The 15,800-nt window shown below is 44.0% G+C and overlaps 1 protein-coding gene across 22 annotated transcripts in view; it reads right to left on the bottom strand.

The window, feature by feature from the left end:
* The window catches only part of macf1a (microtubule actin crosslinking factor 1a), a 628,388-nt gene that overhangs the window by 39,741 nt on the left and 572,847 nt on the right, over positions 1-15,800 (bottom strand). For all 22 annotated transcript variants that reach the window (XM_085962506.1, XM_085962516.1, XM_085962528.1 and 19 more), the window contains 6 exons: positions 13,210-13,329; positions 6,221-6,390; positions 5,239-5,398; positions 4,835-5,029; positions 3,110-3,238; positions 2,133-2,276 (listed from right to left, as the gene is read on the bottom strand). In XM_085962506.1, coding sequence (XP_085818632.1) covers positions 2,133-2,276; positions 3,110-3,238; positions 4,835-5,029; positions 5,239-5,398; positions 6,221-6,390; positions 13,210-13,329 — 918 coding nt within the window. The remainder of the gene's footprint in view (positions 1-2,132; positions 2,277-3,109; positions 3,239-4,834; positions 5,030-5,238; positions 5,399-6,220; positions 6,391-13,209; positions 13,330-15,800) is intronic.

Here is a 15,800-nt window from a genome sequence, read left to right as displayed (position 1 = left end):
ACCTGTGATATAATGAATACCTTATAACACAGAATTAACTGTAAGGTTATATCTTATAAAACAGGATCAACCATTAGGTTAAACACTAGGGGTAAAAATCCAGGAGACGTGGAACAGAGGAGCTGTTATAATACACAATGGAGTAATAAACTGTGAAAAGGGAAAGGAACATAGGAACAGGAGTTGGCCATTCAGCCCCTTGAGCCTATTGCACCATTCAATTAGAAAGGGAAAAAAATAACAATAAGCATAACAGTAAAGTTCCCTTGTCCTATAATCTCACTTGTCGTGCATTTAACCTAGAGGTGGTAACTTTCAAAGCTATGACATCTTTGCAATGAGTTTTACTGCTTCTCAGCTGGGCTACAGATCACACACTTCATTAGCAAAGGCTGTGAATTGTAACCTAAACCTTCAGCTTCTTGGCTAATCAGTGCACAGTATAGGAATAAAATGCAGCTGAGACATGAGCTTATTTTCTGAGGCTCTGCCAGCAGCAAGGGGCCTTGCTGGACAAAATTGGTTGCCTGGCCGATTTGCAGGTCACCCAGTTTTCTGATAGGCAATTTGGGGACTGGAAATGAGGCTACACACCTGGCGTGCATGGGCCTCATTTCAATAATAAAGTTGAGATTGCATGTGAAATGTTCTGACTTTGGGTGAGTCTCTGCCCAACACAGCATACACGTTTACTCATAAACTGGGCACCTGGCAGTCCTGAAGTCAAATTTTCTGCAACCAGTACAACTTTGTAATGGTGTGCTGTCGCTCCTCAAGAGCTGATGCATCACCAGCTTTCCCACTTCCCAATCATGCTCTACAACCAAACTATTCACTTGCCAGTAGCCTATCCAAATTAGGGGAAGGGACTCCCATTTGAGAACTCAGCACGGTCCACCCCTTGAGCTACTGGCCAGCTCAGGTATCTTTTTTGCTGGACTTGGAAAATTGGGCTTGCAGACTATTCATTCTCTACTCCCAGCTGTAGGTTCATGTCAACTGTGACTGAGCTGCTGGAAAGAAAGACAGACGAGCAGAGACAGGCTCTCCTGTTCCATTAAAAAACAAAACCGGATATTAAATCCTACAGTGAGATGCAATTTTCTACTTCACTTGGATTCATCCTTTATTTGTGTAATTTTGCCCCACCTTCTTTCCCAGTTTACACTAGAATTCCAAAACAGCATCTTTAGATTAATCCAGCACACGGATGTGTCCATGAAATCCATCAATGCTGCATGGGCAGCAAGAGACTCTACTCCCAGACAGTTGTTCAAGACTAATAACTTCATCCTTTGGCAGTAATATTAGGGAAAAAAATGCCAGTCTAGGATTTAAACATGTAGATGAAGCAATGTAACTAATAAACCATTTAAGATTAAGGGAGAAAAATTGGGTTGCTTTGCGCCTCCCGTTAGCGCCCCGGGTGTGCGCTAACAGGGCACAAAGCCCCTAGCGCCTGGGCACGGCACCGCTAACGCCTCTCTCGAAATTCAGCGGGAGGTTAGTGGCAGCGGTAGCGCCCCGTGGTGCTGCGCCTCCGGCGATGACTTCATCACCGTTTGCAGCATCTCGGCCGCAAACTTCAGTTGCGGCCCCATCTTACCACCAGACGATATGTCCGACAGGGTCAGGGTGGTGTTTTTGTGGCCGCCGCGGCGCTAATTGAAGGGCAGGTGCCGGGCGGCCATTCTTTTGGGCCGCCTGCCAGTTCTTTCGCCTCCTCATGCGGGGTGCCCCACTTCGAGTGCTGGGCTCTATTCCCGGAACCCCGCTCCCCAGTGGTCCAGCAGGGCCCCGGTGCGTGCTGTGCTAGGCCCCTCCCCTTTCATCAGGGGAGGGAGGCCTGTAATGCCGCGGCGCTACGTGCTGACACACGTGACGCTGTTGCACATAGCGCCGCGATATTGAATGGTAGCGCCCCAGGAGGGAGGGTCCTGCTTGGGGCGCTACCACTTAATTTACGGCGCGGAGGCGCTAACTTTATCGGGGCACTAAAAGTAGCGCCCCGGCGAAGTTAGCGCCCCAAAGAGGGCACGACCGAATTTTAAGTGTCTTAATCCCATTTTATGTAAAAAAAAAATTTCCACTACTCTGATCTCATCATCTGCTTCATTCCCTCTCCCACTTACTTCTTCGAAGCGGGCTCGGATAATCGTGATCCAGTGTTTGACAGTGGTGACACAGTCTGGGTGGCACACTGCCAGTATGGCCTCTCCCATTCCAGCTGCTTTATTTACATCTACACGCTTCTCCTCCACCTTTTTCATGAATTCCTGAAACACCCAATAATTAAAAGTTAAAAGAAAAAAAAAGGACACTCGATTGAAGGAAAAATACTTGGTAAACCACAGTACAATAACATAACTTGCATCAAATGCATCAACTGTCACTTAAACATGATATGTCCAAAAATATTGGAACTAAAATATTTTCCAAACACTTTTGTACATAGGCAGTGTCCTGCTAAAATGGCACTGCATATATATATATAAAAATATAACTAGATACCTTTTAACTTATCGTTTGATTTAAATTAAGCCGAGTTTTATCATCTAACAATTTTGAAAACACAAAATATACAAGAAAAATAGTTTTTAAAATACACCATCAGTCCATGGCTTTTGTAAAGTAATTCAGGGCTGCATTTATACAGCAAATTTACCAGAGATTCCACATATAGCAAACCATTAAGAATTAATTGTGCACAGCATATTTCATTTAATACTTGTTTGGTGCCAATTGTACAATGCAGTTTCTCTAGAGCTAGCTAAAAGAGAGATTTTTAAACTTTTATTTCCAGGAACATTCCATGGCATTCTCTTAATTTTTGTAAATGATAGGATTTTCAGTCAATTTCTCTCAAACATTGTGTAAATATTGTGCAGCTTTTAATGCTGTGGCTTTCAAATTGAATATTTTAGAGTCTGATTAAAAATAAGCTATTGGACTTTTTGTCTTTAAATTGGAACTTGGACAAACAAAAGGTCAAATGCACATATTTCATATTGAATATGGTTCAATGGATTAATATTCAGCCCATTTCTATGAATACACTGGACTTTTTAATACAAAGAATCTCACTTCACCTTTCAACTGGAGAACTCACCTTGTGTAAATCTATCAAAGACTGCAGAGCCTCCACATCATCTGGTAGAACTCCTCGGAATCGAAGAGACTGTTCTGCCTCAGAAAGCCACTCTAGGAGGACATGGACAGCATTGCGGAACTCCTCTGCCTGTGACAGAATTCAATAATGGTGGTTAATATCCTATAAATCAGTTCTTTTCTGGCATTTAAAGTAGAACTTTAGAATTACACAGTAATTGCATTAATCTTTCAAAAAATTTTCACGCACATAAATTAAAAAAAATCTAATTTTAACTTTCAATTAAATTGACCCATCGCATTACTTTGGAATGGTGGTGAGAAAGGAGGATTGTGGATCATGGGCTCTGCATAACTGCGCATGACAATGACATATAGAAGTAATTGATCCTGATATAGATTTCTTGTCATATTGCCCACCTTCCCATCCAAATTCCATTTGAGGGCATATCCAAATTATGAATCAAAATTATTTTCTTAATGGTGAGAGACTAGGAACTGTAGATGAGCAGAAGGATTTAGATGTCCATGTACACAAATCACTAAAAGCTGAGTCAAGGACATTCAGCCTCCGATCTTCGGGTAAGCATTCTCCAAGGTGGCCTTCGAGACACACGACAACGCAAAATCGTAGAGCAGAAACTGATAGCCAAATTCCGTACTCATGAGGATGGCCTCAACCGGGATCTTGGGTTCATGTCACGCTACATGTAACCCCACCTGACGTAGGGTCATCCAGACTCGAGTCGTCATTGGCTTGTTCTCTCTACACAGATGCGGCCGGACCTGCTGCGATTTCCAGCAAAGAAAATGTTTTTTGTCTGTTTTTTGTTTTTCATACAGACCTCAGCATCTGCAACATTTTACCCCTTGTGACCCCACCTCATTGTTCTTTGATGTAATGTTTTCCTGACTGACCTGTTTGGACACCATTCACACCTTTGATTGCTGTGATTATCTCTCTGCCGAGGTGTGATAAATGGCAGTTAGAAAGATTACCTGTAATCATCTGGCATTATTCTCTGACTATATAATCTGTGTCTATAGGCATCTTTCCACTTCACCGGACGAAGGAGCAGCGCTCCGAAAGCTTGTGATTTCAAATAAAACTGTTGGACTATAACCTGGTGTTGTGTGACTTCTTACATTCAGCAGTGAGATCAGGAAGCATTTTTTCACACAAAGGGTAGTGGAAATCTGGAACACTCTTCCTCAAAAGGTTGCGGATACTTGGTCAATTGAAAGTTTCAAGACTTGGATCGATAGATTTTTTGTTAGGTAAGGGTATCAAAGGATATGGAGCAAAGGCAGGTAAATGTAGTTGAGGTACAGATCAGCCATGATCTGAATGAATGGTGGAACAGGCTCAAGGGACTGAATGGCCTACTCCTAACTCCCATGTTCCTATAAGACAAAGTTAGTGTAGATGAAAATGATTGATAATGCAATGCATCATGCATTGTGGGACAGTTTGCTGGTGACATGCTAAGTGCAGATAAACTTAAGTTGATGTGCAGTACAAGAAGTGGTGGTCCTGATATTGATCTTTTTGCAGCGGTTGTAGCATAATCTCCACCATTGTAAAATTGGGAGGATTATCAGTGCAGTGTGAAAGAGAGCTCCATAATATAACTGAAACAATAGGTCGTTACTGTGTGCTTCCTACACTCGGTTTTTAAGTTGCAACAAATTCTGAATATCATTAAATACCATAATGTGTTCTCACCTGCTTAAGTGCCTGCTCAAGTCGCGTCTGTTTGGAGACAGAGAGTTTGCAGACTGTGTCCCACCGTATGCTCAGTTCCTGCAGCTGAACTTTCACCCAAGTTGTATCATCGCGGCTGTTCTCAATCAATTCACGAGCTGACCGTTTCAGCACCTGTACATTACTGGTGCGCTTACCAAGTTCTTTCTGGAAAACCTACAAGAAAAAGGAAATGTTTCACTGCGTAAAATCTACTAATATGAAGTGGAACTTAAGAAATCTATGTTTCTATAAAGTTTTCAGCGCAAACTATAAACTGTAACTGTTCATGGAAATCAATAGCTATATAGGACCTTCAGTTAGCTGTTAATATTTCAGTGAGGCTATGTAAGGCTGAATGTAATGCTTTAACAAAAATACTTTACCTTGTGAGCATCCATCAAGTTCATCACCAGATCTAGGTCTCCATGGACAGGCTGATCCTCAGCTAACTGTGGCTCGATCTTGTACAGCCAGTCAACGAGAGCCTGGAGTGCATCGGTAAACTGTCCTGAAAACAGAAGGGCCTCCTCCAACTTGTGCTGCCTAAACAGGACCGGAACATTAACAATCCTTAGTATTTGGTAAAGCTACACCCTCTAAATATTATGCTTATAGGTGTGAAACAAGAGCCTGTAGCCAAACAAAATGGATATAGTTTATCAGCAAATAACCTCCATTTTTAAAAAAGTGATTAAATTTATTTTTTGATTACAATATCTGATGTGATATCGTGCATCATCTATCCAGAATAAAGTTCTGACAAAAGATCATCGACCGGAAACGTTAACTCGGTTTCTCTCTCTACAGATGCTGCCTGACCTACTGAGTATTTCCAGAATTTTCTGTTTCTAAGTTAAAACCAGTTTACTTGTGACAGAGGCATATTCGAAATCCAATTGCAGGAAACTTTGGTTTATCCGGAGGTTAATTGTCCGGAATGCTCGATCCACCGGCAAAAATCAGGAGCCGTTTAGGTTTTTTTCTTCTCGTGGCTTTTTTTTTTTCCCCCAAACAGTCAGGCTCTGCAAAGTCTCTCTGAAGCTGTTGCTAAGCTACAGAGACGCTTCCAAGGTACGTCCGACTGTTTAGAAGCTGTTGCTAAGCAAGTGTTTGTTGCCAGATGCGGAGCTGAAAAGCTTCAACATTAGCGCTGGTTTGTCCGGCAGTTTGGATGGAACGGCAACAGCTCGGTCCTGTCGGTGCCGGATATCACAAAGTTTCCTGTAGATCAATTTTGCCAGTTCTTAAGCAGCTAATCATTATTAAATACACAAATATATAGCATTGGTTTATCATTTTCTTGGTAAGAAAATCTCACTTGATCCTAGACAACAATATGCTGAAACTTTAATTTTTCTCCCTCACCTCTCCACAGATTTGCCACAGACAGTGTCCCACTTATCTCGCACTTCTCCCAGCAGATTATCCAACTTCTGACGGTCATCTGCAAGCGAGGCTTTATCTTTCATGGAGCGGCCCATTCGGATTGTGGTGTCATACACTGGCTGTTTCCCACCCAGAGTTTTTTGGAAGTCCTAGTTTAATTTTAAAAAAAGCACAGCAACGTTGAAAATACAAGAGCACAGACTGTGCGTCTCTGAGCAACACATCAGATCTCGAGTTGGCAATCACCAGTTTGGTCATTAAAGTATCCACATTTTTGTGTTGGTGCCTAAAATTTTTATTTAATTGCCATTGGGACTTTTCAACTCAGTTTACCTTTGATACTCTACATGATTTGGCTCCAACTTTTGTAACCGAATTCACAACATTGTATTTGGAGGATCTAAATGCTTCAAAACAATATTAATTTGAGGACTGCATATCTGTGGGCAACATTTAAACTGCTCATTTGCAGAGAGTTTTATTAAACCACATGGTTTAGAAACCAAAATTATTTTTTCCATTCAGAACTACTAGACAGATTTAGTTACAGTTGCAGCTGCAGTGTGAATAAGTTGCAATTTAACCCTTTTGCCTGCATTAAGTTCTGACCAAAATGCCCACAGGTTGGCACCAACCTTGTACTCATTATCTTTCTGGTTCACACAATAAACACAAATTTTACATTTATAAAACATGAATAAATGTCAACTATACAATTCCAGAGCCACTTTAACAAGTGTGTAAAAACTTGCAGTCCACGAAGAAGCAAACGGCAAACATAAGCTCAGCTCTGTTAACAATGCAATGTAGTGCTGCTACATACACAGGTAAAGACACTCGAGATTTTCCACTAATTGACTATGAATGGGTAAAGACTAGACCACTTTATGTCCCAACTATTATTTTGTTTATAGTTACAAATGGGAGGCAAATACTTTGTGATGATGTAGTTGTCTAGTTATTTTTATTTGAATCATTCTGTGCCCATTTCCAACAGACATTATAAATTGAAATACTATAATTTGGACTAAATGGCATACATTTTTCTGGTAGGATTGGCCAACACCAAATTCTCTAAGCATTAGATAGTATTCCCATTAATACGAACTCTGGCAAACTAGAGAGTCAAATTGTGAAGTGAAAAAAAAACCATGGTTGCTGCCAATCCATATGCTGGGTGGTTTTAATTACTTCATTATATTGGCTGTCTTTTCAGATGATTTTGAAATTGAAAGGAAAAATATAATTTAGATATCTATACCCATGGAGGCAGGATACTTGTTATTCGAACAGTACTCCAGGTGTGGTCTCACCAAGGCCTTATTGGTTGTGTTTAACTGCCTGAACTGGGTGATATGGTACCAAACCACATGAAACCAAGAAGGTCCCTAGCATGAGCTAAATTAGACAATCTCAAACAGGACAGAGTTGAGAGAGTTAAAACTGGTCTCAGCATTCCTGAGGAGGTTGTTAAAAAAACAAATTAGCAAGGAATCCTGCTCCCGATTGTTCCTCAGTGACCCCTTCTAATGTAGACATCAGGCAGCAGGATTGGACTCAGCTGTGCTGGTCCCCACAGTGGAATAACCTGCCTAAGGTTAGACAAGAAGAACATAAGAAATAGGAGCAGGAGTAGGCCATATGACCCCTCGAGCCTGCTCTGCCATTCAATAAGATCATGGCTGATCATGGACCTCAACTCCACTTTCCTGCCCGATCTCCATATCCCTCGATTCCCCTAGTCTAAAAATCTATCTCAGCATTGAATACACTCAAAGACTCAGCATCCACAACCCTCTGGGGCAGAGAATTCCAAAGATTCAGTCTTAAATGGCCTACCCCTTATCCTGAGACTATGGCCCCGATTTTCGGCTTGTGTGGGAAATGGTCGGATTTCCCCGAATGTGGGGTTTCTGACACACACAAAAAAGTGTCAGCCAGCCCCACGCAATTTTCCCTCAATTGGCCAATTAATTCCCAGCATGTGGGAAGCCTTGCTAATTGTCTAAATCGAGTCAGAAATCCCCACAGTATGATGTCATCATTTGTGGCGCTTTCAAGGTCCATGGCAAGCACTGCATCCTCTGAAGGCTTCCAAATGAACCATACAGGATGGCAGAGGAGCCTGCAGCAGTTGTGGCCAGTGCCAGACCCCGAGTTGCCTTCAAATTCGACGAGGCTTCACTGCAGGCATTATTGGATGGGGTTAGGGCCCACAGGGAGGTCCTCTTCCCTAGGTCAGGGAGGAAGAGGCCTCCCACTGAGACCAATGCTGCATGGATGCAGGTGTCAGCAGATGCCAACTCGCTGGGAGTCACCAGAGGAACCTTGGCATTACATCTGTAACTCCTTCCTTTACTCCCCCACAGTACCATCCACAGCCCCAGTCCTCACTGTGGAGGAGGAAGAGGCTGTGCAGCCAGACTCCTCGGAGGAAGCTCCAACCTCCGAGGGTGCAGCGTCAGCAGAAGTAAGCGCACCCAGCACCAGCGCAGACACTCACACCTCGGGGGGGGACCTTTGGGACATAGAGTAGTGTTGTCACCTGGTGTTTCACAGCTCACAAGTGAGCCTCAGCAGATTCTGGAGACAGGGACAGCAGTGGAGAGTCCTCGTTGGAGGGCGCAGGGCTCTGCCACCTCAGCTCAGCTGCGCTGCATCTCTACCCTCTGCCTCTGGGTCCATCCGCAACAGAAGAGGTGATGGATCTCCATGCACAGATGCAGGAGTCTCTGGCAGGTTTTGTCTCCAGGGTCGCTGCGAGTGTGGAGCGAATGGAGGAGTCCATAGCGACCATGAGCAGAGCCTTTGTGGAGTCATTGGCGCATGAACGCAGCACCATGGAAAGGTTGGCAACCTCCATGGAGGAGATAACTCGCCAGCATACGGAAAACATGGTGAGTGCTCATAAGAGAATGACATCTCTTGAGGAGCGTTGGCCATCTGTTGAACAGAGAAACCAGATCTTCATGGAAGTCCTTCCGAGTAGGACTGCCAGTGCAGAAACGGGTCCCACTGGCCCCCTAAAGCGCAGCAAGGTGCTCTCAAGCCACTTCCAAGCGCTGGCCCCTTCTGGCTTGTGCAGCTTCAGGTGAGTGAGCAGCAGCCTGGTGCTCCTGGTAATCATCCTGCTGTTCCTGGTTCTGCTGCTGCCACCTCTGCTGTTGGAGATCCTCTAATGCCAGGAAGGGAAGGTGCCAAAGGCCTCCCATGCTTCTAGCAGATGCCTCGGTTGAGGAGGTCCCGAGTTAGGGTGGTGAGAGGGGCTTCCCAGGAGCTCACACTGAAGAAGTGTGTGAGGCTCCAACTTTCTGCAGCTGCTCCTAAGGCTTCAAATAGTTCCCCCAAGCCTTGATCAACAAGGTCCTGCAGCCTGCAAATGCTGCCTCTTTAAATCTCTTCAGCCCTCAGCGACCTGCTGCTGCAAGCAAGCAAGCCAGCTGTTTTCACGCCAGCTCTCATCGGCGGGGTTCCCCGCAGGGGGGTTTCAGGTGGGGAAAGCCCCAAAGTCGCAACGGCATGGGAAAATCGTCCTTAACAAGGTGATCATTGGTGATTAGTGTGCCGACGAGCAGTCCTGCCAGCGGCGGGCGGGACTGAAGCGGGGCGCGTGGAAACGGCGGTCCGAAAGTCGGACGGGGCGGGGAATCAGGCGGGGGGGGGGGGTGCCCCGACCCGCTTTTTCCGCGATTTTCGGACCACGGCCGCATGAAAAGCCGCCCGACAGCTGCCCGAAAGTCGGGGTCGATGTCTTCTCCTAGTTATAGACTCTCCAGCCAGGGGAAACAACCTCTCAGCATCTACCCTGTCAATCCCCTTCAGAATCTTGTATGTTTCAATGGGATCACCTCTCATTCTTCTAAACTCCAGAGAGTATCGGCCCATTCTACACAATTTCTCCTCATAGGACAGCCCTCTCATCCCAGGAATCAATCTAGTGAACCTTTGTTGCACCGCCTCCAAGGCAAGTATATCCTTCCTCAGATAAGGAGACCAAAACTGCGCACAGTACTCCAGGTGTGGTCTCACCAAGGCCCTGTACAATTGCAGCAGGCTTCCTTACTCTTATACTCCAAACCCCTTGCAATAAAGGCCAACATGCCACTTGCCTTCCTTATTGCTTGCTGTACTTGCATGCTAGCTTCCTGTGTTTCTTGCCCAGGGACACCCAAATCTCTCTGAGCACCAACATTTAAAAGTTTCTCAGCATTTAAAAAATATTGGCCTAGAGATTGGCCTCCTTAGCACTTCCCGTTATCACCTCCGGGGGGGCGATAACGGGGCACTAAGCACTTACTGACCGGGTGCGGCGAGAAGATCAACTCCTGCTATATTCGGCGGGAGGTTTGCGGTGGTGGCGAAATGGCATTGCGTCCCAATCTCCTTCGCCTGGAGATTGTGAAGTCATTGCCGTGTGCACCGCCCCGGATCCGAACTTCGGTTCTGTCCCCTGCAGCATTGCCGGGTGAAAACGCCGGCAGCTGCAGGAGGCGTTCATCGGGAGGCTGGGCGCTTCAGAGGCAATACTTAAAGGCGAGGTGGTCAAGGTAAGTGAAAAAAAGTGAAATGCTTTTTTTTTTTGCGGTTTTCTTCGCCAGCGATCGCTCAGCCCAGCACTCTGCCGCAGTGCATTGGGCTGATCGGGCCGGATCGCGGCTGACGTCGGGGACCAGGTAAGTTTTGCTCTTGCGGAGCCTGCAACGATGGCCTTTCCCTTTAAGGGAGGGACGGAGCCTTCCAGCGCGGCAGTACTGTGCTGCACACCTACCGCCCCGCCTGCTGCGCTCCAGGAAGGAAGTGGAGTGCTTAATTTAGCGCTACACTTCCTTCTTGGAGCGCAAAACCTGAATTTTTAAAAAGCTGAGCAACATTAGTGCCTGGCGCAAATTTTTTCAAATTTTAAAAGTTAGTGCCCCAAAAGGGCGATACCCAATTTCTCCACCATTCTGTTTTTCTATTCTTCCTACCAAAGTGAATAGCCTCACATTTCCCTACATTATACTTCATCTACCACCTTACTGCTCACTCACTCAGTCTATCTATATCCTTTGGCCGCGATTTTATCAGCACTGAGGGGGCGGGTTTGGAGGCGGGTCAAAGGTTAAAATTGTTTTGTATGATGGCAGGTTGAGATCCCGCCGTCAACCTGCCTCCAAACAATTTCCCCAAGTGTCAGGTCCCTGATTTGCACTTGGACCCGACACCTAGCGGTGGGAAGAGGATTAAAGCCAATTACCTGCCTATTAACAGGTATTTGGTAGTAGTCGACAGGCTATTTTTCCATTTTGCCGCTTCTGCCTCGGGTTTCCCCGACGTCCAGACACCACGCCAGGTAAGTGTGGCATGTTGTGAGTCTGCTGTAATGTTTCTGGATTGATGACAGCTGCAGAAGTGGTGTGAAGGATCCAATGGTGCACTGGTGAGTCTCAGGAGGTGAGAAAATGTTGGGAAATTCATTTTTAATGCATTTACACATTTCTTTAGGAAACAAGTTTTGGAATCCATGTCCGGTGCCACCTCACTGGGAGAACCTCTCACCTCACCTGCAGCTGCCATTTATTCCAACCTATGGAGGAGTCATTGGAGAGCCTGGGTGCAAGAGCTCATCTTTGTACAGTGATTGTCAGTGTTTGCAGCACCTCGATGCTGTCAAACACTGAGAAATCCGCTGTCAAAAAAAAATTGTGCTTGGTCCCTTTAAGAAACCGGCAAATGACACGTCATCAAATGACTGGCTTCCTCTTAATTGGCCGGCAAGCCCGCAGGACGGGCTTAACAAGGTCAATCAATGTAAAATCACGTCTGTGGGCCGGATGCGGTTGGGGGTGGGACTGGAAGCCGGAAACCACCTGACCCGCACCCAACCCACCTACAATGAAAAAATCGCAGCCTATGTGTTCTCCTCACAGCTTACTGTCCCACATTTGTATCGTCAGCAAATTGGATACATTACACTCGGTCCCTTCATCTAGGTCATCAATATAGATTGTAAATAGCTGAGACCCCAGCACTGATCCTTGCAGCACCCCACTACAGGAAACTTTGGTTTATCTGGAGGTTGTATGTCCGGAAACCTCGATCTAACGGCAGAAATCAGCAGCCGTTTTGTTTAGGTTTTTTTTCTTCTAGCATTTTTTTAAATTTTTTTTTAAAAACAGTCAGGCTCTGGAAAGCATCTCTGTAGCTTAGCAACAGCTTCAGAGGCGCTTCCAAGGTGCGGGGCCGAGTGTTTACAAGCTGTTGCTAAGCAACAGTGTTTGTTGTCAGATACGGAGATGAAAACCTCCGTATCCTTCAACATTAGCGCTGGTCTATCCGGAAGTTTTGATAGATCGGCAGCAGCTCGGTCCCGTCGGTGCCGGATATCGCGAAGTTTCCTGTAGTTACAGCCTGAAAAAGACCCCTTTATCCCTACTCTCTGTTTGCTGTCTGTTAACCAATCCTCTAACCATGCTACTATATTACCCCCAACCCCATGAGCCCTTATCTTGTGTTATAACCTTTTATGTAGTCCCTTATCGAATGCTTTTTGGAAATCCAAATATACTACATCCACTGGTCCCCCTTTATCTACCCTGTTAGTTACATCCTCAAAAAACTCTAATAAATTTGTCAAACACGATTTTCCCTTTCATAAAACCATGTTGACTCTGCCTGATCATGTTATGATTTTCTAAGTGCCCTGATACCACTTCCTTAGCAATGGATTCCAGCATTTTCCTGACGACTGATGTCAGGCTAACTGGCCTGTAGTTCCCTGTTTTCTCTCTCCTTCCTGGTCACTTAGTTAAGGCATTGGAGAGCTGAAGCTGCCCGTGGAAAAGTACACCAGCCAGAGTCACCATCCTCAGCAGAGAGGGTAGGCAAGGGGAACATTCAGAATGAAGGAAAAAAATCAATGTAGGTTGCGCTTTGAACCTTAAAAGAATCAGATCCAATTTTATGGAATGGAGCATCAGGGTTCTTACCTTGTGCTTTGTAAGCTGCAATTTGATTTTATCTGGATCATTAGAAATTTCAAGATCAGTGTCCAGATTGTTTTCCGCCTCCTCCAGCCAGTCAATCAACTTTTTCCAGGCTTCATAGAACTGAGGTTATAAAAACACAATACTCTAAATTAAACTCACTTGGATCAAAATCAAAATATACATTTTAGTCGAGAAACTGCAGTAGAACCCACTTGCTTGCACCATCACAAAGTGTTTGCACCATTAAAACAGACGGATACAATGATCCCATGGAGCTGTGTAAATTAAATTATTTCAAAAACTAAAATTGGAAAGAAAATTGGCAGAAAACTAATGGGGGAAAGTACGCTTGAATATTTGCACTTAAGTTTCTCTTTATTTTGAAACAGTTATTTTCAGTTCCAGACACATCTCAAATTGAGTAAAGAAATAAAATTATGCTGAAGGGATTTATCACTATTAATGGTTCAGTGCATATCAGTATTTGAAAATGACATAGTAAATGTTCCTCAAAGTATTAAGTGCCAACAAAAATAATTTCAAACAAATTGTTTTGAGCAAAGGACTCCAAACTAGATATCATAATTTTGACTGATTCTGGCACTCTGCCTTACTCCAGTGCAGAATTTTTACCAGTCTTAGCCGAGATAACCTAGGGAGCAAGGGAAATTTTACCATAAGCCGAGTGCTGTCGAGGATATTTCCAAGAGCGTATTAAGAAGTGGTACTGACAGGACTGCTGGAGAGCTTTGCAGGGTGAAATGTTCTCCTCCCTCCCCCACTGAAAGAAGATCACATGGGAGCAAAGACATACATTTTTTGTGATGGTGCATTATGGGTACATCAAGTAAATTAATTTGTATTCCAATCATCAAACAGTGCGTGAGGATATCCTATATCGTATTGAGCTTTGCCTTCTGCTAATATGATAACTTTCTACAATTTTGAGTCAGAATTCGGTCTTGGCTATTTTTTGAAGACATTTCTCTCATATATGCCAACTTTCAACATTTCACGCTAATAGCTGGCGTCCTGGAGACAGAGTTCGCTGACAAAAGTCAATGCAGGCTGAACCTCCTTTCCCAAGTCCTGCTATGAAGTGATTCCCAGTACTGCACATTGTGGATATGAATTCTCGTGAGACTAGGTGTTCCAGCCTTACTGTATGCAGTGGCTGGAAGCACTCTGCAGGAGGACTCAGGAGACACTGGTGCTTTGAGGAAAGAAATTGCATTAACTGAGAGGGGGGAAATGGGTGGGAGCAATGTGCCACGGTTGAATTGAGTGGGGGTAGAGAAGAGTGCTAGGTTGAATAGAGGAGAGAAAGGGAGAAGGATGTCGGGGGGGGGGGGGGGGGGTGCATTTGAGAGGAGAATGTATGTCTATGAGAGGTTGGGAAGTTGGATGGGGTACAGTCTCTGTGAACTGCATCTGAAGGGGGTAGAGTACCTCTGTGTGGTGGGTTGGATGTGGGAGAATGTTGATGCAACTTTTGGAAGTGATGGTCTGGCAGTATTGTTCAATGTCCAAATGTCACTTTACAATTTTTAAATATAAAAAAAGTGTAAATTAACCAGAATGCATCACCGTTAACGTAAAAATGCAATTGTTTCCAGGAAAGCATGGTTCTCCAGCAAATCTACAGACCCCGTTCAAATTGCATTACTAATTTTTTGCCTTCAACAATTGTATTTCTTCTTCTTCTGGCTTTAACATATATGTTATTGTTCCTTCTAATATAAATGAAGGAATGTTCTTGGGGTGAAGGCTACTGGGGGTTGTCTCAGCTTTTTTTGAAACTATTGACCTGTTTTTGCTTGGTTCCAAGGTTGGCAGAATAGCTGAAAAACGACTTACATTGGGAGCAGCAGTTTGTTGATCATGACTTAAAATACTGTTTGCAACCCAAAGGAAATAAACATGGAAAATGAACCCATATTTTAGCTAAGGAGAGGAAGAAAAACCATAGAGTCATCTCTACTGCAGACACTGGGAGCAAAGCTAAAAGGACACCAAAGGAATTTATTAAAATACATCAGTGGATTAAACTGTTTTTGTGGAACCTTTAAAAACATTTCTTAGTAGTATTACTGAAATAAGAAAGTTTCAAGTGTTTTGTTATTTTTAACTCTATGGCCAGACAGATGAGGTAATTTGTTTTTGCCTGTGGAATAAATGATTTTAGTTCAACCAATTTGAAGTTCCAAATTCTCACTTATTTTGATATAATAGTTTGACTTGAAAAGTGCAGTGATACGACAAGTCAAATTTTGGGGTTAAACTGGTGTTTAGGGCAGTGCAATATTTAAACAGGGACTCCAGAGCTAGATTTCAAGAAGGAGGATGGAGGAAAAATGGGAGAAGATATTGAGACTTAAGAGTTCAAAAATAAACTAAAGATTGAAGTAGTAAATATGAAATAAACCAAATGGGAGAAAAGAGGGATAAGAAAAGGAAAAAAAGAGACCGTGGGCCAAATTAAAGATTTTAAAACATTTTTCTAAAAAAACTTAGTAGCTATTACAGTAATCAAGATACATCTGGTACCTGGGTAGCTTTATTATAGTCATATTAATGTTTGCTGCACAGTG

This window comes from Somniosus microcephalus, chromosome 20 (assembly GCF_052327205.1).
Source record: "Somniosus microcephalus isolate GS21.2 chromosome 20, FLI_Smic_1.0, whole genome shotgun sequence".
Classification (NCBI taxonomy): Eukaryota; Metazoa; Chordata; class Chondrichthyes; order Squaliformes; family Somniosidae; genus Somniosus; species Somniosus microcephalus.
This window is presented reverse-complemented; position numbering and strand designations above follow the sequence as displayed.